A 25,317-nucleotide genomic window follows, 5' to 3' on the forward strand; every position below is an offset into this window, starting at 1 on the left:
ATTCCTCACAATCAAATGTAGACCGCATTATCTACCAAGAGAATTCTCTTCGATTATAATCACAGCCGTATATATCCCCCAAGCAGACACATCGATGGCTCTGAACGAACTTTATTTGACTCTTTGCAAACTGGAATCCATTTATCCGGAGGCTGCATTCATTGTAGCTGGGGATTTTAACAAGGCTAATCTGAAAACAAGACTCCCTAAATTTTATCAGCATATCGATTGCGCAACCAGGGGTGGAAAAACCTTGGATCATTGTTACTCTAACTTCCGCGACGCATATAAGGCCCTGCCCCGCCCTCCTTTCGGAAAAGCTGACCACGACTCCATTTTGTTGATCCCTGCCTACAGACAGAAACTAAAACAAGAGGCTCCCACGCTGAGGTCTGTCCAACGCTGGTCCGACCAAGCTGACTCCACACTCCAAGACTGCTTCCATCACGTGGACTGGGATATGTTTCGTATAGCGTCAGATAACAATATTGACGAATACGCTGATTCGGTGTGCGAGTTCATTAGAACGTGCGTTGAAGATGTCGTTCCCATAGCAACGATTAAAACATTCCCTAACCAGAAACCGTGGATTGATGGCAGCATTCGTGTGAAACTGAAAGCGCGAACCACTGCTTTTAATCAGGGCAAGGTGACTGGTAACATGACCGAACACAAACAGTGCAGCTATTCCCTCCGCAAGGCTAGCAAACAAGCTAAGCGTCAGTACAGAGACAAAGTAGAATCTCAATTCAACGCCTCAGACACAAGAGGCATGTGGCAGGGTCTACAGTCAATCACGGACTACAAGAAGAAATCCAGCCCAGTCACGGACCAGGATGTCTTGCTCCCAGGCAGACTAAATAACTTTTTTGCCCGCTTTGAGGACAATACAGTGCCACTGACACGGCCTGCAACGAAAACATGCAGACTCTCCTTCACTGCAGCCGAGGTGAGTAAGACATTTAAATGTGTTAACCCTCGCAAGGCTGCAGGCCCAGACGGCATCCCCAGCCGCGCCCTCAGAGCATGCGCAGACCAGCTGGCCGGTGTGTTTACGGACATATTCAATCAATCAGTCTACCAGTCTGCTGTTCCCACATGCTTCAAGAGGGCCACCATTGTTCCTGTTCCCAAGAAAGCTAAGGTAACTGAGCTAAACGACTACCGCCCCGTAGCACTCACTTCCGTCATCATGAAGTGCTTTGAGAGACTAGTCAAGGACCATATCACCTCCACCCTACCTGACACCCTAGACCCACTCCAATTTGCTTACCTCCCAAATAGGTCCACAGACGATGCAATCTCAACCACACCAACCAACCTGCCCTAACCCATCTGGACAAGAGGAATACCTATGTGAGAATGCTGTTCATCGACTACAGCTCGGCATTCAACACCATAGTACCCTCCAAGCTCGTCATCAAGCTCGAGACCCTGGGTCTCGACCCCGCCCTGTGCAACTGGGTACTGGACTTCCTGACGGGCCGCCCCCAGGTGGTGAGGGTAGGCAACAACATCTCCACCCCGCTGATCCTCAACACTGGGGCCCCACAAGGGTGCGTTCTGAGCCCTCTCCTGTACTCCCTGTTCACCCACAACTGCGTGGCCACGCACGCCTCCAACTCAATCATCAAGTTTGCGGACGACACAACAGTGGTAGGCTTGATTACCAACAACGACGAGACGGCCTACAGGGAGGAGGTGAGGGCCCTCGGAGTGTGGTGTCAGGAAAATAACCTCACACTCAACGTCAACAAAACTAAGGAGATGATTGTGGACTTCAGGAAACAGCAGAGGGAACACCCCCCTATCCACATCGATGGAACAGTAGTGGAGAGGGTAGCAAGTTTTAAGTTCCTCGGCATACACATCACAGACAAACTGAATTGGTCCACTCACACAGACAGTATCGTGAAGAAGGCCCAGCAGCGCCTCTTCAACCTCAGGAGGCTGAAGAAATTCGGCTTGTCACCAAAAGCACTCACAAACTTCTACAGATGCACAATCGAGAGCATCCTGGCGGGCTGTATCACCGCCTGGTACGGAAACTGCTCCGCCCACAACCGTAAGGCTCTCCAGAGGGTAGTGAGGTCTGCACAACGCATCACCGGGGGCAAACTACCTGCCCTCCAGGACACCTACACCACCCGATGTTACAGGAAGGCCATAAAGATCATCAAGGACATCAACCACCCGAGCCACTGCCTGTTCACCCTGCTATCATCCAGAAGGCGAGGTCAGTACAGGTGCATCAAAGCTGTGACCGAGAGACTGAAAAACAGCTTCTATCTCAAGGCCATCAGACTGTTAAACAGCCACCACTAACATTGAGTGGCTGCTGCCAACACACTGACACTGACACTGACTCAACTCCAGCCACTTTAATAATGGGAATTGATGGGAAATGATGTAAATATATCACTAGCCACTTTAAACAATTCTACCTTATATAATGTTACTTACCCTACATTATTCATCTCATATGCATACGTATATACTGTACTCTATATCATTGACTGCATCCTTATGTAATACATGTATCACTAGCCACTTTAGCTATGCCACTTTGTTTACATACTCATCTCATATGTATATACTGTACTCGATACCATCTACTGTATCTTGCCTATGCTGCTCTGTACCATCACTCATTCATATATCCTTATGTACATATTCTTTATCCCCTTACACTGTGTATAAGACAGTAGTTTTGGAATTGTTAGTTAGATTACTTGTTGGTTATTACTGCATTGTCGGAACTAGAAGCACAAGTATTTCGCTACACTCACATTAACATCTGCTAACCATGTGTATGTGACAAATAAAATTTGATTTGATTTGATTCATTTCCCCCTAAATCTCACTCCATCCATTTCCCACTGTATCTCACTCCATCCATTTCACCCCTGTATCTCACTACATTCATTTCCCCCTATATCGCTGCCTTCCTCCTTTCTTCAGCTCCATCTTCTTCCTCTCCTCGGTCAGTGGGGGCAGGGAGCAGTTGTTTTTTTAGACAGTCATCACATCCCCCACAGGGGCACAATGACTCCCTGAGACAGCATACAGAATAGCACACTCTTCTATGAGCATCAGCCTGTCTCCACCCTGTAGAATGGTATATTTAATCTGGGTTCTGAGTGTGTGTGAGTGAGTGAGTGTGTGAGTGTGTGTGTGTGAGTGTGTATGTTACCTGCTGTAGTAGGACTCTACTCCCAGGACCTCCCGAGCACTGGCAATGTGCTGCTCCAAAGATGAGCCGCAGGCCACACCCCCTCCCCCACCCTCATGGAGGTCTGGCCCGCCCTCTGTCACGCCCTCTCCCAAGTACACCTCATGGAACTTCAGGATGCCTGGGAGAGAGAGAATGAGAAAAGGAGAACAAGCTCAACATATTGGTCACATCACATTACGTCATGATGCACACAGCACTGTTGGACCTATTACACTACAATGAAAGTGTAATAAAAACTGTTTAGTTGACTTCACTTTAAAACAGCCCAACAAACATGTTAACAATAAGAGACCAGGTTACGCTACACGTACGATCTGCACATCTGCAGAGCAAAATGAATAAAACAAATAATGTTCAATAAAATATAAGAGTGGCTGTGCCATCTGCTCCGTGCCATGAGAGCTGAGATGATGGGGGAGAAGGGAGGGAGGAGGGGGGACTACCACAGCAGTGGTGGTGGTAGATACTGAGTGTGGGGGTTGAGTTTGGCTATGAATGTGTTCAGATCTGTGAGTTGGCAGACAGGCTGCTCACCAGTTAAATGATTAGAGGAGTCCCTTTACTGACTAAGGGTTATTTTACCCAGACCCTGTTCAGTGTGTATGCCAGCAGTATACGAGTGAATATGCCCGGGAGAGACTGGGACAGAGCAGAAGGCTAATTACAGGACTGGTAGCCTCTCTTAGCCTCAGGCAAAAGGCAGCTCTTTCAACCTTTCATTCCCCTCTGCAGTATTACACCCATCTATATGACTTCTGTTAGGGAGGGGTCAGACACCCAGCTTTCATTCCCACCTTGTTGAGTAGGGCTAAAAGAGAAGGAAGGACTAGCAGTCTCCATGGCAGGAAGAGCTGTCAGTCAGGCCAGAGCAGTGACTGGGCTTCACAGCCTCCTCTATTATCTTTGGTGTGTGTGTGTGAGAGAGAGAGAGAGAGAGAGAGAGAGAAAGAAAGAAGGAGGCTATAAAGTCTCACTACTCAAAACTAAAGAGAGCAAGAGAGAGGGAGAGAGGGAGAGAGAGAGAGAGAGAGAGGTAGAGAGAGAGAGGGAGAGGAAAGAGCGAGAGAGAGAGAGGGAGAGAGAGAGAAAGAGAGGCTACTCCATACTAAAGAGAGAGAGAGAGAGAGAGAGAGAGAGAGAAAGAGAGGCTACTCCATACTAAAGAGAGAGAGAGAGAGAGAGAGAGAAAGAGAGGCTACTCAATACTAAAGAGAAAGAGAGAGAGAGAGAGAGAGAGAGAAAGAGAGGCTACTCAATACTAAAGAAAGAGAAAGAGAAAGAGAGGCTACTCAATACTAAAGAAAGAGAGAGAGAAAAGAAAGAGAGGCTACTCAATACTAAAAGAAAGAGAAAGAGAGGCTACTCAATACTAAAGAAAGAGAAAGAGAAAGAGAGGCTACTCAATACTAAAGAAAGAGAGAGAGAAAGAGAAAGAGAGGCTACTCAATACTAAAGACAGCACAAACTAATGCACAAAGCTTGTTCGTGTGAGATTGTGTGTGTACGCACAGGAGTATGTGTGTGTGTGTTTCCCTGTTGACTTGTTTGTGCGGATGTTGATTGTGCAAGTGCTTTTTGGCTTTGTCAGTCTCGGTTACCATGGTTCATTGGCAGGTGCCCTGGGGGGTGAGAGGCCAGGCGGGGTGGCACTGCCAGCAGTGGAGTGGCAGGTGGCGCTGCCGCCGCCTGTTAAACAGGGCTTTCTTACCCTCGCCCGCCTCTGAACACAAGCCATGCCTTCCAGGACTCTCAGCTAAACAAAGCACAATCATGATGAAATTCACTGTTTGAGTGAGTGTGTATGTGTGTGTTTTGTGTCTGTATAATGTGTCGTATAATGTGGCATAATAGTTTCTACAGATTTATAGTCCCTTTACCCTTATAGCTCATTGTATCAGCACACAGAGGAACTGAGTTAGTTGACATACGCCTCCCTCTCAGGTCTTACCTGCTCCTGGAGCCAGCAGCCAGCTGTACAGGTACCCAGCAGCCATGGAGAAGTAGAGCACCAGGGCCCTCTGGCTGTTCACCGTGTCCAGGATGTGCTCCACTGTGACTGGGGTGTAGGGGTCTGAGTCCTGCTGGCCTGTCTGCCTCTCCACCAGCAGGTCAGCAAATGCTCGTGTCCGACCCCGCTCTGCCACCGCCAACGCCTCGTCATGGTGGCCTGGCCGGAAGAAGGTCAATATTGTATTTTTTTCAGTATCTTTTTTAAATGGAACCTTTATTTAACTAGGCAAGTCAGTTACCGCAGCCAAACCCAGACGACGCAGGGCCAATTGTGCGCCGCCCTATGGGACTCCCAATCACAGCCGTTATGATACAGCCTGGAATCGAACCAGGGTCTGTAGTGATGCCTCTAGCACTGAGATGCATGAGATGCAGTGCCTTAGACCGCCGTGCCACTCGGGAGCCCCAGTTCATTATGGAGTGGTGGATTTTTTTTTTTTTTACAGAAGACACAAATAAAGATGGAAATAGAGCAGAAGAGCAATCAAAAAGAGAGGTGAGCAATGGACAAAGAGAGTGTAAAGTGTGAGAACCTAGGCTGACGAGGACCCTCTGGAGTGCCTGATAGGAGGACGTCTGCAGGTCAAACAGAGACAATTTGTAGTCGGTGCTGTGCTGGGCCTCGTGACGAATGGTCTCAAACAGTGCAGATGCTCGGTAGAGCTGTAGGACAAATAACACACAGAAAAACATCAGATACATCCATATCCTTGTTGGCTGTAGAGCTCTCAGAGAGTTGCAGTAGAAGAGTGAAGCCACTAGATGGCAGCAGCCCCCATCAGTGTAAATGATGTTTGATATCTACACTGCTACCCCTCTCCCTCTTAACCTGATCAGTCCCAAGCCAAATCAGCCCATCAGTCCGGTCACTAATTTCAAGTACCTGCTTTGGCAAGCTCTCATATTTAGCCTCACATTGAAGTGCTCTGCTTTTTTCTTTTCAGGACAAAATTATTTGACATAAAAAGTTACTACATTCATGAGTTTTATTGACTAATGTCACTCAAACAATGAGATGTGCCAAACAATAACCTGATTTTAAAAAAGTACAGTAAGTACAGAAAACTAGTCATTAACAACTGTGTGGAGTTTGTGACAGTAACTATGTGAATTTATTAAGCTCAGGTAAACATCAGGAACCATCACAATGCAATATTTCTGCATGATCTCCTTTGAAGAAAAACCCTTACATTCTAACGAGTCCTGCGGCATGTGAGCGCCGTAGAGCAAAACAAATCACCTCTGACGTGTTCGTGAGAGCCTTTCCACGGTGGGGTCATAATAGTCTGTAGCTTAAACCGTTTCGGGATGTCTGCTGGTTTCACAAACTGCACTCTACCTCAGCCTTCGTCCATAGCACAGGCCTGTGGCTGTTATGGGCGCCTCTAGGACGAATTGACGCGTCAAATGTCTGTAACAGACTCCTGGAAGTCTGTAGCTGAATCAGGCAACTCAGATCAGGCAACTCAGTCCAAATCATGGTTCTGTGATATTGGGCCTGATGGACACAGCTCTGATATTCACCTCAGCTGTCCTCCCGTCTCATCTCAAAGATGCTCCACATCTTTTCTCTGTTAAGTCTCAGACACTAACAATCAGGCTGGAGAGGGAGAAGAAGAGGGAGAGACAAAGGTGGGAGGGCAGACACAGTGTGGGCGGAGGCTGTGCTGCCAAGCCAATCAGGAGTGCTGATTCATGGGAGTTGTTATTGGTTTCCTATTCCTCTTCTGTTGGCAGGCCTTCAAGAAGACTGAGAATGTTCCACCTCCACAGCCAGTCTGAATGAGGCCAGAAGTGAGATTGAACTATGCACACCAAACATTCAGATAGCTGCTGCCCTGGGACTGGCACATGGAAGGGATGGAATCGGGATGAATCAGGCATATGTGTGTGTGTGTGTGTGTGTGTGTGTGTGTGTGTATGGTGAGTTGGTTAAAGCTATCCAGGCCACTAAAGTATGTCAGACGAGAGGAGAGAGAGGAAGAGAGAGCACTGGGAGAGCAGAGTGTGGTTGTGCAGCATTAGTGCTAGAAGTCCAGTCCGGGCTGTCTGATTCTGCTGATAGAGCTGCAGGCTGATTCCTGCAAAGCTAGCTCAATCTTTTGGGCACACAGACATCCCTTTAAGATGAAAACTAATTTCTCACACCACCTTCCCCCCGGGGCCAACCTCACCCTTCACAGATTAAAAGAAAACAATCCCAAAAGTGCTGTGCTCGCAATGTCCCGCCTCGATGCTGTAAAGCTAACATCAGGATAGGGGCCTAGGACATTTACACTGCCATGTGTGCACGCAATATAACCCATGATTACCGTAACTTTTATCAGACATTTTCACACTGACAGTTGCACATGTAGACCCCATCACGATGCCTAAAATGACTCTCATCATGTATTTTCCCCAGGGCTACGTTCACCCTCTCTGATAGAAGTTATGAGCAGTAAAACATCAAACCCACCCCACTGCACTCAACATTCATCTGTTAATCCCATGCGACAATATGAAACCATGTATTCATCACAAATCTGACTGAACCGTGGGCAGGTCACAGAGGACACGGCGGATCAGAGTGAGGGTGTTGAAACACAATTAGGTTTAAACGGTCGAACATGAGGTCAAGTCATCTCATTCCAACAGTACGGATGCTGTATGAATATTAAGTGCAGTAATATTGCATAGTGGGACATAGTTGGCTATGTAAATCAGCCCTGAAGTGGGTCAGGCTATTTACCAAGGTCATATAGCTTTACCACCAGCAGTAAAGCCCTCCCTGCTTCCTCATGAATAATCATCTAACCTACACACTGAGGACAACTACAGTGTGTCCTTTCCTTTCACCGACAACACACCAGCATGACAGCTACACTGACTGGAGGAAATATCCCAAACATTACGGAGTTGCCTGGGGAAAGAACTTGGGTGTGAAATGACAAAATACTGTTGCTTTTGCGAACATCTGTTTGACTGTTAAGTCTGAGGGGTATGGGGATAAGGTCATTGTAATAGAGATGAGAGAGAGGGATCCCTGTACATAGCTGATTTTTAAACCTTTTTAAATGCAATATTTACTGTTCAATTCTAAGTTTTGTGTTGATGTTGTTTTGTGTCTTCTCACTTTTGTTTATTTCACATGCATTGACAATGTAAATTTCCCATGCCAATAAAGGCGAGAGAGAGAGAGAGAGAGAGAGAGAGAGAGAGAGAGAGAGAGAGAGAGAGAGAGAGAGAGAGATAGAGATAGAGATAGAGATAGAGATAGAGATAGAGATAGATAGATAGATAGATAGATAGATAGATAGATAGATAGATAGATAGATAGATAGATAGATAGATAGATAGATAGATAGATAGATAGATAGATAGATAGATAGATAGATAGATAGATAGATAGATAGGACTGGGTCAGCTCCGACATCAGCCCAGTAAAGGCTCTTCTCTGTCCTGGCACCCCAATGGTGGAACATCAGAGTCCCTGCCCATCTTCCGAAAACGTCTGAAACCCTACCTCTTCAAAGAGTATTTTAAATAATCCCACTGCCCCCCCTCCAAAAAAATAACTAGCACCATGACTTTTGTGAACTAACAGTCACTATTTACCTTTTCTTACTAGCACTGCCTTTGCTGATAGCTACTTTATTGAGGAACATTTTTACTTCCTATGACTGAGATATGTGGTTGTCTCACCTAGCTATCTTAAAAGGAATGCACTAACTGTAAGTCGCAATGAATAAGAGGGTGAATAAAATGTCAATCTTCCACATCCCCATCCACGGTCTCTCGATACACACGCAGACAGGCAACCCTGTGTATGTTGTGTGTGAGGAGAGGTTCATGTCAGATGTATACCTGGTGCTGGGCCTCCTCCAGGTTCCCACTGGCCCACAGAGACAGCCCCAGACGATGGCGGATCTTAGCCTCATCCTCACGCCGAGCCAGCTGCTCCGCCAGCCGTAGGCCTGGTTGCGAGAGACATTAGAAATCATTTAGAGCTATGGGCAGGCAGGTATCTTCCAGGGTAACAGATGTAAGCATGGTACTGATACTCTGACAGTAAACAAGCTTCAGTTGTAAAATCCCACTCAGTCTGGGCATCACACACAAACACAAACACACCCACTCCCAGACACACAGTATGACGCTGTTAGGGCACTAATCTGAGTGCCTAGTAATCAATGGGAAGGATCGAGTGGCTGAGCAAACACAAACACACCCATAATGCTTCTATATAAAGCAAGTGGGAGACTAAGCAAACATAATATGTTTAATAGAGACTTCTGTAATGTTGGATTACACATGGAAGGTATACACATTAGAGCAAAAAACAACACGTCATCCACTCAGCCACACACACACTGGAAATACAACACACACACTGGAAATACAACACACACACTGGAAATACAACACACACACTGGAAATACAACACACACACTGGAAATACAACACACACACTGGAAATACAACACACACACTGGAAATACCACACACACACTGGAAATACAACACACACACTGGAAATACAACACACACACTGGAAATACAACACACACACTGGAACACTGGAAATACCACACACACACTGGAAATACAACACACACACTGGAAATACAACACACACACTGGAAATACAACACACACACTGGAAATACAACACACACACTGGAAATACAACACACACACTGGAAATACAACACACACACTGGAAATACAAACACACACTGGAAATACACACACACACTGGAAATACAACACACACACTGGAAATACAACACACACACTGGAAATACAACACACACACTGGAAATACCACACACACACTGGAAATACAACACACACACTGGAAATACCACACACACACTGGAAATACAACACACACACTGGAAATACAACACACACACTGGAAATACAACACACACACTGGAAATACCACACACACACTGGAAATACCACACACACACTGGAAATACAACACACACACTGGAAATACAACACACACACTGGAAATACAACACACACACTGGAAATACCACACACACACTGGAAATACAACACACACACTGGAAATACCACACACACACTGGAAATACCACACACACACTGGAAATACAACACACACACTGAAATACAACACACACACTGGAAATACCACACACACACTGGAAATACAACACACACACTGGAAATACAACACACACACTGGAAATACCACACACACACTGGAAATACCACACACACACTGGAAATACAACACACACACTGGAAATACAACACACACACTGGAAATACAACACACACACTGGAAATACAACACACACACTGGAAATACCACACACACACTGGAAATACAACACACACACTGGAAATACAACACACACACTGGAAATACAACACACACACTGGAAATACAACACACACACTGGAAATACAACACACACACTGGAAATACAACACACACACTGGAAATACCACACACACACACACACTGGAAATACCACACACACACACTGGAAATACAACACACACAGAGGCTAGAATCCTGTGTTGAAACTGTTCGTACGGCTTATCACACTGGTCTATACATTTGTTCTGAGATTCAGCCGGAACCCGGGGAGATTTTTGTGTTCAGTTAGCTTGGCTTTGTCAGATCACCTGGCGAGAATAACCTTTGTTTTCCCCTTTCAATCCCTCAAGCGGTGATGTGTATGTCAGATGTTTGCATGTGTCAACAGCCTGCCCACCGACTGCTTGGTTTCACCCAATTACTGTGATGAAACAGACACTCCACGAAGGGAAATGATAAGAAAGGACAGACACTGGGCCACATGTCACCTACCAGGTGCTAACAGCGCAGCAGGAAATCTTAGCTATGATTTGGGCTGCTAATAAGTCTGTGGCTACAAGGTTTATATTATGTAGGTATTAGAATATAATGTATCTACTCTATTCCTCTGTGACTAGGGGAAAACACGTTTTGGTGGAGGGGAGAGAAAAATGGGCCATGATATCAAGCAGCCCTCATCTCACTCTCCTCGCGTTTCTAGTCATTCCTGGAAAACAGTGTGTGTGAGTCTGACCCAGATAAGAAAAGAACACAGAGCGTGACCAGGAAGGAACACCCGACCTACACTCTTCCTATTCCACCAGGCCCAGGGCTGCTCTGCTCTGTGAGTACACCCTCAGAGAGACGGATGCCTTTGAAGCCTGCAACACTCCCCCCCTCTCCTTATCTATCCTCTTCTCCCTCTCTTCCCTCTTTCTCCCTTCTCCTGTCTCTCTCTCTCTCTCTCTCTCTCTCTCTCTCTCTCACTCACACTCCCTAACTCTCTCAAGACACCCTCTCTTATCTCTCTCTCTGCCCTCTTTCTCCCTCCTCCAGCTCTCTGTCATTCTTTCAGAACTCTCTAAACCCTCTCCTTCACCCTCTCCCTCCCCAACCTCGCCTCTCTGTTTCTCTCTCTCTCTCTCTCGCTGTCTTTCTCTCCCCTCTCCTCTCTTTCTCTCGGTCTATCTGCCCTCCACTAGTCTCAGTCCTACTCAGGTTTCATTAGAGTCTGGAACTTAAGAGAGAGAACTGATCTGCACCCTCACCATTCACATCTCCCTCCATCTCTCCGAGTCACTCTCACACACTCCCTCTCCCTATGAAGAAGAATCATGATTAATCAAAAAATGCCATGTCTTTTTCTTATAGTGCAGTTGACACTTTGTAGAATTATCATACATGAAGATGTATGCATCTGCATTGCATCCTCTTGCTATCTCTTCCCACATGCTTCCCTCTCTAACGGTGTCAATCTCTCGCCATCACTGTCAGCGTGTGTACCTTCGGTGTGCCATGCAGGCACAGTGACGTAGTGGTGGCTGACATAAGGATGTGGTGGTGGCTCTGTGGCTGGCTGCACCCTGAAGAGCAACTAGAGAACACTTTAAAGGCTGCCTGACAGCTGGTGAAGAGATTCACTACAGCCCCCGGGGGCCCATGCACCCTGTGACACACACACACACACACACACACACACACACACACACACACACACACACACACACACACATGCTTGCTGCAGGGCAATCTCTCTCTCTCTCTCTCTCTCTCACTCTCATTATACAATGCATATATGCAAATATTTAAACACATGCATACACACTTCACAAAGCTACACTACACACACACACACACACACACACACACACACACACACACACACACACACACACACACACACACACACACACACACACACACACACACAGTGTCACAAAGTGTCACCTAATTATAAATGATATAAACAATTATAATAATGATAAAAGAATACTGCAGGCATTCACACTGCTGTGTCTCTCTCCCTCCTACTGTGCAGGCATGTACACACACACACACACACACACACACACACACACACACACACACACACACACACACACACACACACACACACACACAGTCACACAGTCACTCTCACACACACACACACACACACACACACACACACACACTCACACTCACACACACACAAACACACACACAGTCACACACACACACACAAACACACACACACACACACAAACAACCACACGCATTGCTGAGGTCACATGCTGTCACTATAGGCCCTCGAGTGGTTCTCCTTTCCTAGGCCTCCTTCCAATTCATCTTTTTCAGGAAGCAAAAACAAAAAAACAAGCAGTGCAGCATGAAAAGGAAAATGGAGGGGGAAAAAAGAAAAAAAACAGCCAACTTTTAGGTCTGGGTAGGTTGGCCAAAAATAATTGGCTGTCAAGGATAGGGAAGGTAGTGTTCTTTTTCAAAGCTGGACCAAGGAACAATGTAAGGACAGAGCAGGGGACAGTAATGGGACATGGAAGAGATAGAGTGGCCTGCCTCCTTGTTTCCATTAAAGCCCAACAAGCAACGACAAGGAACGATGTCTAGGTCACTACAAGCACTGGTGGCTTATAGGACAGGAGAGGAAAGGCTAGGGAAGGTAATCCTGTTCATATCTTCCTTAGAGGAGGAATGATGAAACAACCTATAAACCCAGAGAGATAATTCTCCCAGGGTGGAAACAGGCTTTGGAGTGTAATGCCCTGGGTCTGCCTCTGCATAATGCTTGTAAATGGAGCTGGTGGCCACCTAACAGCTTCCATGAAGCATTGCACGCTGCTTCTTGTTCCGTCATCCCTGTGACAAACACTCCCTGCACTGTTACTGGCATAATGAGCTTTAGACAGCCAGGGCTGCAGCTTTTTATTTCACCATTATCTGTAGAGGACAATGAAGTGTGAGAGGCAAGAGTCTGTCAGCCACAGTGTGTGAAAAGATCCTTTGGCAGCTCATTTGAAAGTGCCATCTGAGAGAGGGGATATAGAGGTGTGAAGAATAGGAGCCAGTAAACATGCTAAATGCCTCACTGTGCAGCATGGAGATGAGCTCACACACACCAAATCATATACAAATGTGTGCATGCACAAACACACACGCACACCACACACAAAACTAAAATACACAATGACACCCACACAAAAACACCCTCACACAGGCTAATAAAAAAATTGACAAATACTCACAGAAAAACACTAACAGTATAATCACAAAATATAAACCTATTGACAAACATTGCAGCTGTTGGTAGAATTATAACCTGGCTTTACTTCAAGAATTTGCATATAGTATGTGTTTAATTCTTGCCTGTCAGATAGATATTCTCCTTTGGAAGCTGTCCCAACACCTTTCATGTCACTAAAGTCTATGTAGTCTATGGAGCACAGTATTATTATTATACAGTATATCTATATGAGTAACCCCTCCTCCCTTCTATTCCCCAACCCCACCACTCACCTTCCTGCAGATACATGACAGCCTGTGAGTAGTTCTGCAGTGCATGGTGTGTCCTCCCCAGGCTACCGTAGGCCAGGGTCTTGGCTGCCAGGTCGTTGGTCTGAGCTGCAACACTCAGATGCTGCTCCTGGAACACCACCGCACGCTCATAGTTGCCCAGTGACTCATAGGTGAGGCCCAGGTTGCCATAGGCGCGGCCCTGTCGGGCGGGACTGCCCGTCTCCTCTGCGATCTCCAAGTCACTCTGGTGGCAGCGCAGGGCTGTCTCGTACTCCCCCATGGACTGGTAGACCACACCCAGGCCACAGCTGGCGTCGCCCTCTAGTGGGCGGTCCTGGGTATCGCGGGCAATGCCTAGCTGGCGCTCCAGACAGGAAATGGCCTGTTCATAGTTCCCCAGCTGGCTGTGGAGCGCCCCCAGCTCCCCGTAGGCCTGGGCCTTCCCTCCACACTCCCCCAACTCATGGGCCACCACCAGCCGCTTCTCAAAGCAAACCAGGGACTGCTGCAGGTTACCCATCGCCCTGAGGGGGGAGACAGAGTCAGGGCAGGACAAGGGGGAGTCAAACAGTGGGGAAGGACAGAGATGTGGGTTAACTGGGAAGGCAGGGATAGAGTTAAGTTGACTACATTATATGCCTACTAAAACATCCTGTAATTGCCATCTGGTGCTATGAACAAACAGACTTGTGCCACAGAGACTGTGTACTCCTAGCGCTCTCCTCTCACTGTCACCCTGTTCCTCTCTCCTTATCTCCTATCAGGGGGATAGTAGTACAGCTTTTATCTAATCTGCACATATGGCCACATTGTGCAATAAGGGAAGAATGAGGAACACACATTGCATTGTCACAAGAGCAGGAACTATGCCATTTGCCAAGGTCTGCATCATTTCAGTGGTAATGAATATTCAGATTCCCAACAAAAAGCACAGCAGATGACTCTCTGAGGACTGTGTGTGTGTGTGTGTGCGCGCGTGCGTGCACGCGTGTGTGTGTGTGTGTGTAGCAACGTGCAGGCCCTGCCCATCTGAGGATCTGTCTTTTTCAGCCATCTACTTCCTGTTTGAAGTGTTCATATTCTTGCTTGTGCCTGTCGTATTCCCCGTTAACATTACGACCGCGGAATCGTTTGTAATGACCTGTCAAACACACTCTGGTAATGGCCGAAATGGACTCACTGTCCTCAATGGAATACACCGTCTTTCCGTTTAATCTAGAAAAACGCTAAAGCTTTGTCAGGGATTTAACGCACCTTCACGACACTTACATCACAAGAAAAGAGAAGATAACTTTATTTTGATGGGTGTTTATTTTTTGGGTGGAATAAAAATAAATACAAAATTATGCAGTTGAAATGTTCACAAATTAGATGGGCTGAAATGAAAGCAACTTCCGAAAACGAACACTAGAATTATAGTGATTTTATGTTTGATTTCCCAAACAATGTAAAGTATGTATAGACGTAATCTATAGTTGATTTTTAATCCGATGGTATCCTGCTATGCACATACTTGTTGAATTATGCAAGAGAATGTGACAACAGTAATTAATGAGGCAGTCTAGACAGTGCAGGTAGGGTAGACAGAGGAAGTGTTGTGGTTACAGCCCTGTTCCACCCCTTTACGATAATGTATTCATATATGCAAATACACCTGATGAATTTATGAAAATTAGGCACATATAAAAAAAATACCTGATACAATAACAAAATATGAGTGCATTTTTTTTTACCCCTTTTTCTCCCCAATTTCGTGGTATCCAATTGGTAGTAGTTACTGTCTTGTCTCATCGCTGCAACTCCCATACGGACTCGGGAGAGACGAAGGTCGAGAGCCATGCGTCCTCCGAAACACAACCCAACCAAACCGCACTGCTTCTCGACAAAACGCACATCCAACCCGGAAGCCAGCTGCACCAATGTGTCGGAGGAAACACCGTACACCTGGCGACCTGGTCAGCGTGCACTGTGCATGAGGAGACAAGGATATCCCTGCTGGCCAAACCCTCCCTAACCCGGACGACGCTGGGCCAATTGTGCGTCGCCCCATGAGCCTCCCGGTCGCGGCAAAGCCTGGGCTCAAAACCAGAATCTCTGGTGGCACAGCTAGCAGCGGATGAGATGTTTATATTTTTATTTGACAATAAATTGAAAACCCGAATTCTCACCAAAATCCCTCAACTCATTATTTGTCAAATCAAATCAAAGTTTATTGGTCGCGTACACAGATTTGCAGATGTTATCGCAGGTGCAGCGAAATGCTTGTGTTTTCTAGCTCCAAAAGTCTAGTAATACCTAGCAATAAAAAAAACAATACACACATACTCCAGAAAATACAAAATAAATAATATATGATGAGCCATGACTAGAATATAGTATACACTGACTGTACAAAATATTAGGAACACCTTCCTAATATAGAGTCGCAACCCGTTTTGCGCTCAGAACAGCCTCAATTCATCAGGGCATGGACTACAAGGTGTCGCAAGCGTTCCACAGTGATGCTGGCCCATGTTGACTCCAATACTTCCCACAGTTTTGTCAAGTTGGCTGGATGTCCTTTCCGTGGTGGACCATTCATGATACACACCGGAAACTGTTGAGTGTGAAAAACCCAGCAGCGTTGCAGTTCTTGACACACTCAAACCGGTGCGCCTGGTATCTACTACCATACCCCATTCAAAGGCATATTTTGTCTTGCCAATTCACCATCTGAATGGCACACATTCACAATCCATGTCTCAATTGTCTCAAGGCTTAAAAATCTTTCATTAACTAGACTCCCTCCCTTCATCTACACTGATTGAAGTGGATTTAACAAGTGACATCAGTAAAGGATCATAGCTTTCACCTGTATTCACCTGGGCAGTTTATGTCATGGAAAGAGCAGGTGTTCCTAATGTTTTGTACATTCAGTGTATACATACAGTGGGGCAAAAAAGTATTTAGTCAGCCACCAATTGTGCAAGTTCTCCTACTTCAAAAGATGAGAGAGGCCTGTAATTCTCATCATAGGTACACTTCAACTATGACAGACAAAATTAGGAAAAAAAAATCCAGAAAATCACATTGTAGGATTTTTTATTAATTAATTTGCAAATTATGGTGGAAAATAAGTATTTGGTCACCTACAAACAAGCAAGATTTCTGGCTCTCACAGACCTGTAACTTCTTCTTTAAGAGGATCCTCTGTCCTCCACTCTTTACCTGTATTAATGGCACCTGTTTGAACTTGTTATCAGTATAAAAGACACCTGCCCACAACCTCAAACAGTCACACTCCAAACTCCACTATGGCCAAGACCAAAGAGCTGTCAAAGGACACCAGAAACAAAAAAAATCTGGTCCCAGATTTGATGAGCCTGTGCTGTCTCCGCCTTCTAGATGGTAGCTGGATGAACAGGCCGTAGCTCGGGTGGCCGAGGTCCTTGATCATCTTCCTGTGACACCGGGTGCTGTAGATGTCCTGGAGGGCAGGCAGTGTGCCAGCGGTGATGCGTTGGACGCCCTCTGGAGAGCCCTGCGGTTGTGGACGGTGCAATCACCATACCAGGCGCGCGATACAGCCCGACAGGACGCTCTCAATGGTGCATCTGTAGAAGTTTGTGAGGATTTTAGGGGACAGGCCAAATTTCTTCAGCCTCCTGAGGTTGATAACGGTGATGTTGCACCTTCTTTACCACTCTGTCTGTGTGAAGGGACCATTTCAGGTTGTCAGTGATGTGCACGCCAAGGAACTTAAAGCTTTTGACCCTCTCCACAGTGGCTCCGTCGATGTGGATGAGGGCGTTCTCTCTCTGCTGTCTCCTGTAATCCACGATCAGCTCCTTCGTTTTGTTGGTGTTGAGGCAGAGGTTATTTTCATGGCACCACTCCACCAGGGCTCTCACCTCCTCCCTGTATCTCATCGTTGTTGGTAATCAGGCCTAACACAGCAAACTTGATTGAGTTGTCCCTGCCAGTAAAATATTTGATGTGTTATAAATTAGTCAATATCTGATGGATTATAAAAATTCTAAATGATTGGAGTATCTTTATCCACTGTCTGTTGCAATTGTTTTTAAAACCTTTTAACAATTTCGATGACCATTGTTAATATGTGTGTAGGGGGAAGAGGAAGGGCTGAAGGGGTAATGATGCAATGGGTTGGGGAGGGGCTAGATAATAAATTCACCCTCCAATTGGCCTAGATGGGATGTCACATGGATACAGGTTCTGTCTATCTCTGTGAATAAGCTTACACACTGGCTAAGACCTGCATTCATACCACGGTTTTGTTCTCTTGAATGCTTTGCACACGCTGCAGAAACCTTGCAAATAGCCACTTTTCAAATTCCCCAGCAGAGCAACAATTGCTCGATGTCATTTGAAAAGGACCATTAAAAGAATAAAAGGCTTGAGATTAATTAATGGTGTGTGTTAATGTGAGCTGGTTGAGTAAAGTCTCTGGGAGAGAAAGATGGAGCGCGAGAGTGCGAGGGGGATAGAGAGAGGAGGAAGTGAGGATGATAGGAGTCAGATTTACATTCTTCCCCAGTCAGCTCATGCATGGCTAATGCAGGGTTCTGTCTGATTGTTACGGTGGCTTGCTGTTGATGCACAATAAGAGGGAAAAATATTCTCTGAAATTAGGACTCGGTTGCTACCACCCTGTTTTGTTTCGCCCTGTATTCTATCAGGATGTTATCAGACTCACGCGGGGGGAGAAAGTGGAGAAAATAGAAAGAACGTAAAAGGTTGTCTCGAATTAACTGCGATTCCCCCGGTTTCAGACGTCTGTCTGCCAAAGCCTCTTTGCATACCGATCAGCTGGGGGCCAGTAGGCTTAGTGCTGAAGCAGCCAGTACCAGCCTCACTCAGCATCAGGATCCTCAACACCGACCGTCAAGGTGTCTCTAAACTATGGTGGTCCTGAAGTGTAAGTGCCAGCGCAAGCACAAAGAAAACAGCAGCGGGCACAAAAAGAAAAAAGATTATGCAAAGTAGGATTACTATGATTATTAGCAAATTATCTGTCACCAGAATAAATTGATATTGGCAACTTATTCAAAGGCAGAATGTTTTTATCCCGATTTTTTTCGATCTTGTCTCATCGCTGCAACTCCCCAACGGGTTTGGGAGGTGTCGTCCAAAACATGACACGCCAAACTGCGCTTCTTAACACCTGCCCGCTTATCCCAGAAGCCTGCCACACCAATGTGTCGGAGGAAACACCATTTAACGACTGAGGTCAGTCTGCAGGAGGCCTGACACACCACAAGGAGTCGCTAGAGCACGATGAGCCAAGTAAAGCCCCCCCCAGACAAACCCTCCCCTAACCCGGACAACGTTGGGCCAATTGGGACTCCCAATTACAGCCGGTTGCGATACAGCCCGGGATCGAACCCAGGTCTATAGAGACGCCTCTAGCTCTGCGATGCAGTGCCTTAGACCGCTGCGCCACTCAGGAGGCCCATGCAGAATGGCTTTCTGATTGCAATGGTGGCTTAGGTGTATTAGAAATATGATGCCTTTAAATTTAAATAAAGTTAAATAAAGGTTAAATAAAAAATTATTATTAACCGAGAAAAAGACAAATTCATGTTCTATTTCTACTTTCCTCAGCAGGACTCTTCATCTATGATTCAGATATTAGCTTTTCGTAACAGGCAATCAGAGATTTCATGGTTTTAGAGTGCTTTTCATCCAACCACAGATTTTCATTATAGAGCTACAGTACTGTTCAGTGGAGAGCTGCAGAGACACCCTGTATACCCAATCCAATCCTTTAGTGACACTTTATTCCAATCACTACTTCAAGAAGAGGACATTTGGACAGATGACAGTGCTTACCTGGAACAGTATCTAAGTGGCTCATTCAGTGGGAAAAGTGGAGTTACTGCAGGGAGTGAGAGAAACGCCAATATTCTGTATGATGTTAGGGCTAAAGCAAATTAGCATCATTTACCTACTGAGTGACCTGATAGGGAGCTACACTACATTACCAAAAGTATGTGGACACCTGCTTGTCGAACATCTCATTCCAAAATCAAGGGAATTAACATGGAGTTGGTCCCCCCTTTGCTGCTGTAACAGCCTCCACTCTTCTGGGAAGGCTTTACACTCGATGTTGGAACATTGCTGTGGGGACTTGCTTCCATTTAGCAACAAGAGCATTAGTGAGGTCAGGCACTGATGTTGGGTGATTAGGCCTGGCTCGCAGTTGGCTTTCCATGTAATCCCAAAGGTCTTCGATGGGGTTGAGATCAGGGCTCTGTTCAGGCAAATCAAGTTCTTCCACACCGATCAGGACGAAACCATTTCTGTATGGACCTCGCTTTGTGCATGGGGGCATTGTCATGCTGAAACAGGAAAGGGCTTTCCCTAAACTGTTGCCACAAGTTGGAAGCACAGAATTGTCTCAAATGTAATTGTATGCTGTAGCGTTAAGATTAACTTTCACTGGAACTAAGGGGCCGAACCGAACCATGACAAACAGCCCCAGACCATTATTCCTCCTCCACCAAACTTTACAGTTGGCACTATGCACTCGTCCAAACTCAGATCTGTCTGTCAGACTGCCTGAAGGTGAAGCGTGATTCAGCACTCCAGAGAACGCGTTTCCACTGCTCCAGAGTCCAATGGCCGCGAGCTTTACACCATTGGGGCGGCAGGGTAGCCTAGTGGTTAGAGCGTTGGGCTAGTAACCGAAAGTTGCGAGTTCAAATCCCTGAGCTGACAAGGTACAAATCTGTCGTTCTGCCCCTGAACAGGCAGTTAACCCACTGTTCCTAGGCCCTCATTGAAAATAAGAATTTGTTCTTAACTGACTTGCCTAGTTAAAGAAAGAAAAACAATTTGAGCTGACATTGTGCATGTGCCTGCTTGGCCATGGAAACACATTTCATGAAGCTCCCAACAAACAGTTATTGTGCTGACTTTGCTTCCAGAGGCAGTTTGGAACTCGGTAGTGAGTGTTACAACTGAGGACAGATGATTTTCACTCACTATGTGCTTCAGCACTTGGCGGCCCCTTTTCTATGAGCTTGTGTGGCCTACCACTTCACGCTGAGCTGTCGTTTGCTCCTAGATGTTTCTACTTCACAATAACAGCACTTACTGGGCAGCTCTAGTAAGGCAAAAATGTGACAAATGTACTTTTTGTAATGGTGGCATTCTATGACAGTGCCACGTTGAAAGTCACTGAGCTCTTCAGTATGGGCATTCTACTGCCAATGTCTGTCTATGGAGATTGCATGGATTTGTGCTCAATTTTATACACCTGTCAGCAACAGGTGTGGCTGAAATAGCTGAAACCACTAATTTGAAGGTGTGTCCACATACCTTTGTCCAGTGTATAACCAATTACATTAGAGGTTTCTAAGTGTGTTTAGTAGGGGCTAATGAGCGATGTCACTGACCTGTGTCCATTGCCCAGACCTCGGTAAGCCTTCTCCTGGTCCTGCATGCGGTTCAGGCTCTGGGCCACAGACAGGTACTGGTCGTAGTATTTAATGGCCTCCTCAAAGTCTCCTAAGGCTTCGTAACAGTCTCCCAGGTTACCATAGGCCCTGCCCCGGTCCAGTACGGCCTCGTTGCCACTCAGCTGCTGCAGGGTGGCCAACTGCTGCTCCAGGTAGCCTATAGCCTCCTCCATCACCCCTACGTTCATCTTGGTGATGCCCATGTTGCCGTAGACCTGGGCCTCTATGCCCGGGTCCTTCAGTCTGCGGCCCAGCTCTAGCTGCTCCTCGTAGCTCTTGAAGGCCATGGCATACTTCCCCAGGGCCATGTAGACAGCTGCCAGGTGGCCGTGGGCTTTACACTCCCCGGGAACATCGCCTAGCTCCTGGTACACCTCCAGTTCCTGGGTGTGGTAGCCCAAGGACTTGTCGTACTTCTGCACCAGTCTGTAGGTGGCACCCAGGGAAGCGTAGGCACACGCCTCCATCCTGCGCTCCTTCATCTGAAACAAAGCACAGACAGGATTTCAGTGCATCAGCAAATGAGAAACAGCAACAGTATTACATTTTAACAACCCTGCCTTTCAAAATCAATGGAGTGCTTGACTTACTTACAGTATATCAAAATCAAATCAAATCAAAATCAAATCAAATCGAATTTTATCATGCTATATCATGCTAATCTCTCTTACTGTATGCAGACAAAGTGGAGACCTTTCCTGTGACTATGACTATAATCAGGACCGAGTGAATCTCACCTGGTGAGCCAGGGCTAGCTGCTGCTCATAGAACTGGATAGCTCCGGTCACATCCTTCTTGCAGACAAAGATGTCCCCCAGGTTGCCCAGGGCTCTGAAGCGGGCCTGTGCATTATTAAGAGACTGGGCTAGAGAGAGCAGGTACTTCTGACACTCCTCTGCCTTGGTGAAGTTACCCAGAGCCTTGAAGGCCAGTCCCAGGTTACAGTAGGCCTTGGCCTGGCTCAGCTTGTCATGCAGGTCCTTAGCCAGAGCCAGGTCCTGCTCATAGTACTTGACAGCATCCAGGTAGCTTCCCAGGCAGTAGTGGGCGTAGCCCAGGTTGTGGCAGACTTTCCCCTCACTCTCCATGTCCTGGAGGTCAGGGGACAAGCGGAGGTACTGCTCGTAGTAGGGCACGGCTTGGGGGAACTCTCCCCGGGAGCAGTGGAAGTTCCCCAGGTTGCCGAGGGCGCGGGCCTCACTCTGGACGTCTCGCAGCTCGCGGGCGATATTGAGGTGGTTCTGGTAGTGCTGCAGGGCGCGGTCGTGGGCCCCCAGAGCCTGGTAGGCCACGGCCAGGTTACCATGGGTGGAGGCCTGGGAGGCTCGGTCATTGACCTCCATGGAAATCTGTAGCTCCTGGCGGTGGTAGCGCACGGCCTGGTCAAAGGCCCCCAATGCGTTGTAGGCGTTGCCCATGTTACCGTAGGCCCGGCCCTGAGCAGCATAGTCAGTGAGCTCCTGGGCGATGGAGAGGTGGGTTTTGTGCAGTTTCAGTGCAGTTTCATAGTCTCCTTTCATCTGGTGGATAATGCCTGTGGACAGGGGAGAGGAGAGAGGGACAGGAAGAGGCAAGATTAATATCCCATTCACAGGAAAATAGAAGTTCACTTCAAGTGTCTCATCAGACAGCCACATTATGTAGAAAGCAACAGTCATTTGGTAGTTAAAATATGCTTCTGCTGAGCCATCTGTTCCCTGATCACGGAACACACGTTCCACACAAAATATGGTCATTAAAATGAAGCACAATCACACAGTGTTATAAAGACATCAAAATGTAATCATTAGATTGTCTAAACTGTCTTTGATGATTGTGTCTTGAAAGAATATCAGCAAAACCAACCACTTTTCCACAGGGACCGAAACAACTGAGAAGGAGAGAGAGAGAACGAAAGAGAGAGAAAGAGTGGGCCGAGACGATTGAAAGCTAAGCTAACAACTTCTCAAAACTGAGATGAGTGTGCAAAACCAATGAATAACAGAAAACTCTGTGCAAAACCAATGAATAACAGAAAACTCTGTGTATTGATGAGCGTAGGATCTTTTATAAAACAGAGCAGCCATTCATCTAACAGGACTGGATAACTGTGGCTCCCCTGCATTGGCATCAGTGTGGGCTAATGGGCCTGGGAGATAAGAGGAACCAGCCCTAACCAGCCGCACCACTCAGAGGGCACTGGGATGGGGACGGGCCAGCCTTGGCTGGGGTGTGTGGGGAACAGGGGAGTGGGACAGGAGAGGGGGACGTTTGTGGGTTGTGGTGGGAACTTGATGGTGCCACTGGGATTAGCGAGTACCATGTGCGTTTTCTGACTTTTCCCTACCAGAACCTGCCACGGTACTGGCGCATGCAGAGGCTAAATAAACAGACGGTAAACAGCCAACTTAACAAACCCAAAATTACTTGACTACTGGTGCTATAGATCTGGAGCCCATTAGAGTTGTTTGTTCAGTTAAAGCCTTTCATGGGCCTCCCGAGTGGCACAGCGGTCTAAGGCACTGCATCGCAGAGCTAGAGGCATCACTACAGACCCGGGTTTGATCCCGGGCACTGTCGCAGCCGGTCGCGACCGGGAGATCAATGAGGCGGCACACAATTGGTTCAGCCTCGTCTGGGTAAGGGGAGGGTTTGGCCGGCCGCGATGTCTTTTTCGCATCACGCTCTAGCGACTCTTGTGGCGGGTCAGGCGCATGCACGCTGACATGGTGCGGCTGGCTTCTGGGTCAAGCAAGCAGTGTGTCAAAAAGCAGTGCGACTTGGCAGGCTCGTGTTTCGGAAGACGCATGGCTCTCGACCTTTGCATCTCCCGAGTCCGTACGGGAGTTGCAGTGATGGGACAAGACTGTAACTACCAATTGGATATCACATAAAAAAAGGGGTATATAAAAAATATATATATATATATATATATATATATATATATATAAAGCCTTTCATTAGGTCATTGGGATGCCTTACTAGCTAACCTGGACTCAGGGCTAACGTTAGCTAGGTGGCTAAAGTTAGCTAGGCTAAGGGTTAAGGTTAGGGTTGTCTAACATGCTAAGTAATTGCAAAGTAGCTAAAAAGTAGTAAGCAGTTGCAAAGTTGCTAATTAGCTAAAATGCTGAGATTCGAACACGTAACCTTTCGGTTTCTAGACGTCCGCATTATATGCCTACCCATCCACCCCAACCAACCACCGTACTTTTGTTTGTGCCTTAAGTGACCGTCTGTCTTATGTAACCATACCAAACATAAAATATTATACGAATTTGAGTGTCCCAGATTTACATTTACTATGTTACAGCGAGTCTATGAAATCAGGCTGGACGAGGTAACAGGAGCTCTGTTGGTCTGTTGGTCTATGGTTGGCCCACTGGGTTTGCATATTTTGTTTACACAGTATCAGGCTCCTCTGAGGCGTCACTTTTTTAGGCAGCCAGATTTCAAGGAATAGAAGAGGAAGCTCAATGCTTTAAACTAAGCTGTGCTAGAAAGCTAACTTTGGGTGTCAGGTGAAGGAAGGGGTGTTTGGTATTTTATTAGGATCCCCATTAGCTGTTGCAAAAGCAGTAGCTACTCTTCCTGGGGTCCACACAGAACATGAAACATAATACAGAATGACATAATACAGAACATCATTAGACAAGAACAACTCAAGATGTATAAATCCAGGTATCAAGGAAATGGTATTGGATTGGAACACTTTTATAATGACAAATGGTAGGAAGAATAGGCTTTGGCATTGCATGTCCTAAAGTTACAGTAGACTGACATTGGCACCTCACAT

At 46.6% G+C, this 25,317-nt stretch overlaps 1 protein-coding gene across 3 annotated transcripts in view; it reads right to left on the reverse strand.

Moving 5' to 3' along the window:
• LOC112249494 (tetratricopeptide repeat protein 28-like) overlaps positions 1–25,317 on the reverse strand; it is a 349,205-nt gene that overhangs the window by 14,806 nt on the left and 309,082 nt on the right. For all 3 annotated transcript variants that reach the window (XM_042320594.1, XM_042320593.1, XM_042320595.1), the window contains 7 exons: positions 22,280–23,076; positions 21,480–22,024; positions 14,080–14,603; positions 9,092–9,201; positions 5,779–5,908; positions 5,184–5,402; positions 3,194–3,353 (listed from right to left, as the gene is read on the reverse strand). In XM_042320594.1, coding sequence (XP_042176528.1) covers positions 3,194–3,353; positions 5,184–5,402; positions 5,779–5,908; positions 9,092–9,201; positions 14,080–14,603; positions 21,480–22,024; positions 22,280–23,076 — 2,485 coding nt within the window. The remainder of the gene's footprint in view (positions 1–3,193; positions 3,354–5,183; positions 5,403–5,778; positions 5,909–9,091; positions 9,202–14,079; positions 14,604–21,479; positions 22,025–22,279; positions 23,077–25,317) is intronic.

The sequence above is a fragment of the Oncorhynchus tshawytscha genome, linkage group LG04 (assembly GCF_018296145.1).
Source record: "Oncorhynchus tshawytscha isolate Ot180627B linkage group LG04, Otsh_v2.0, whole genome shotgun sequence".
Lineage (NCBI taxonomy): Eukaryota > Metazoa > Chordata > Actinopteri > Salmoniformes > Salmonidae > Oncorhynchus > Oncorhynchus tshawytscha.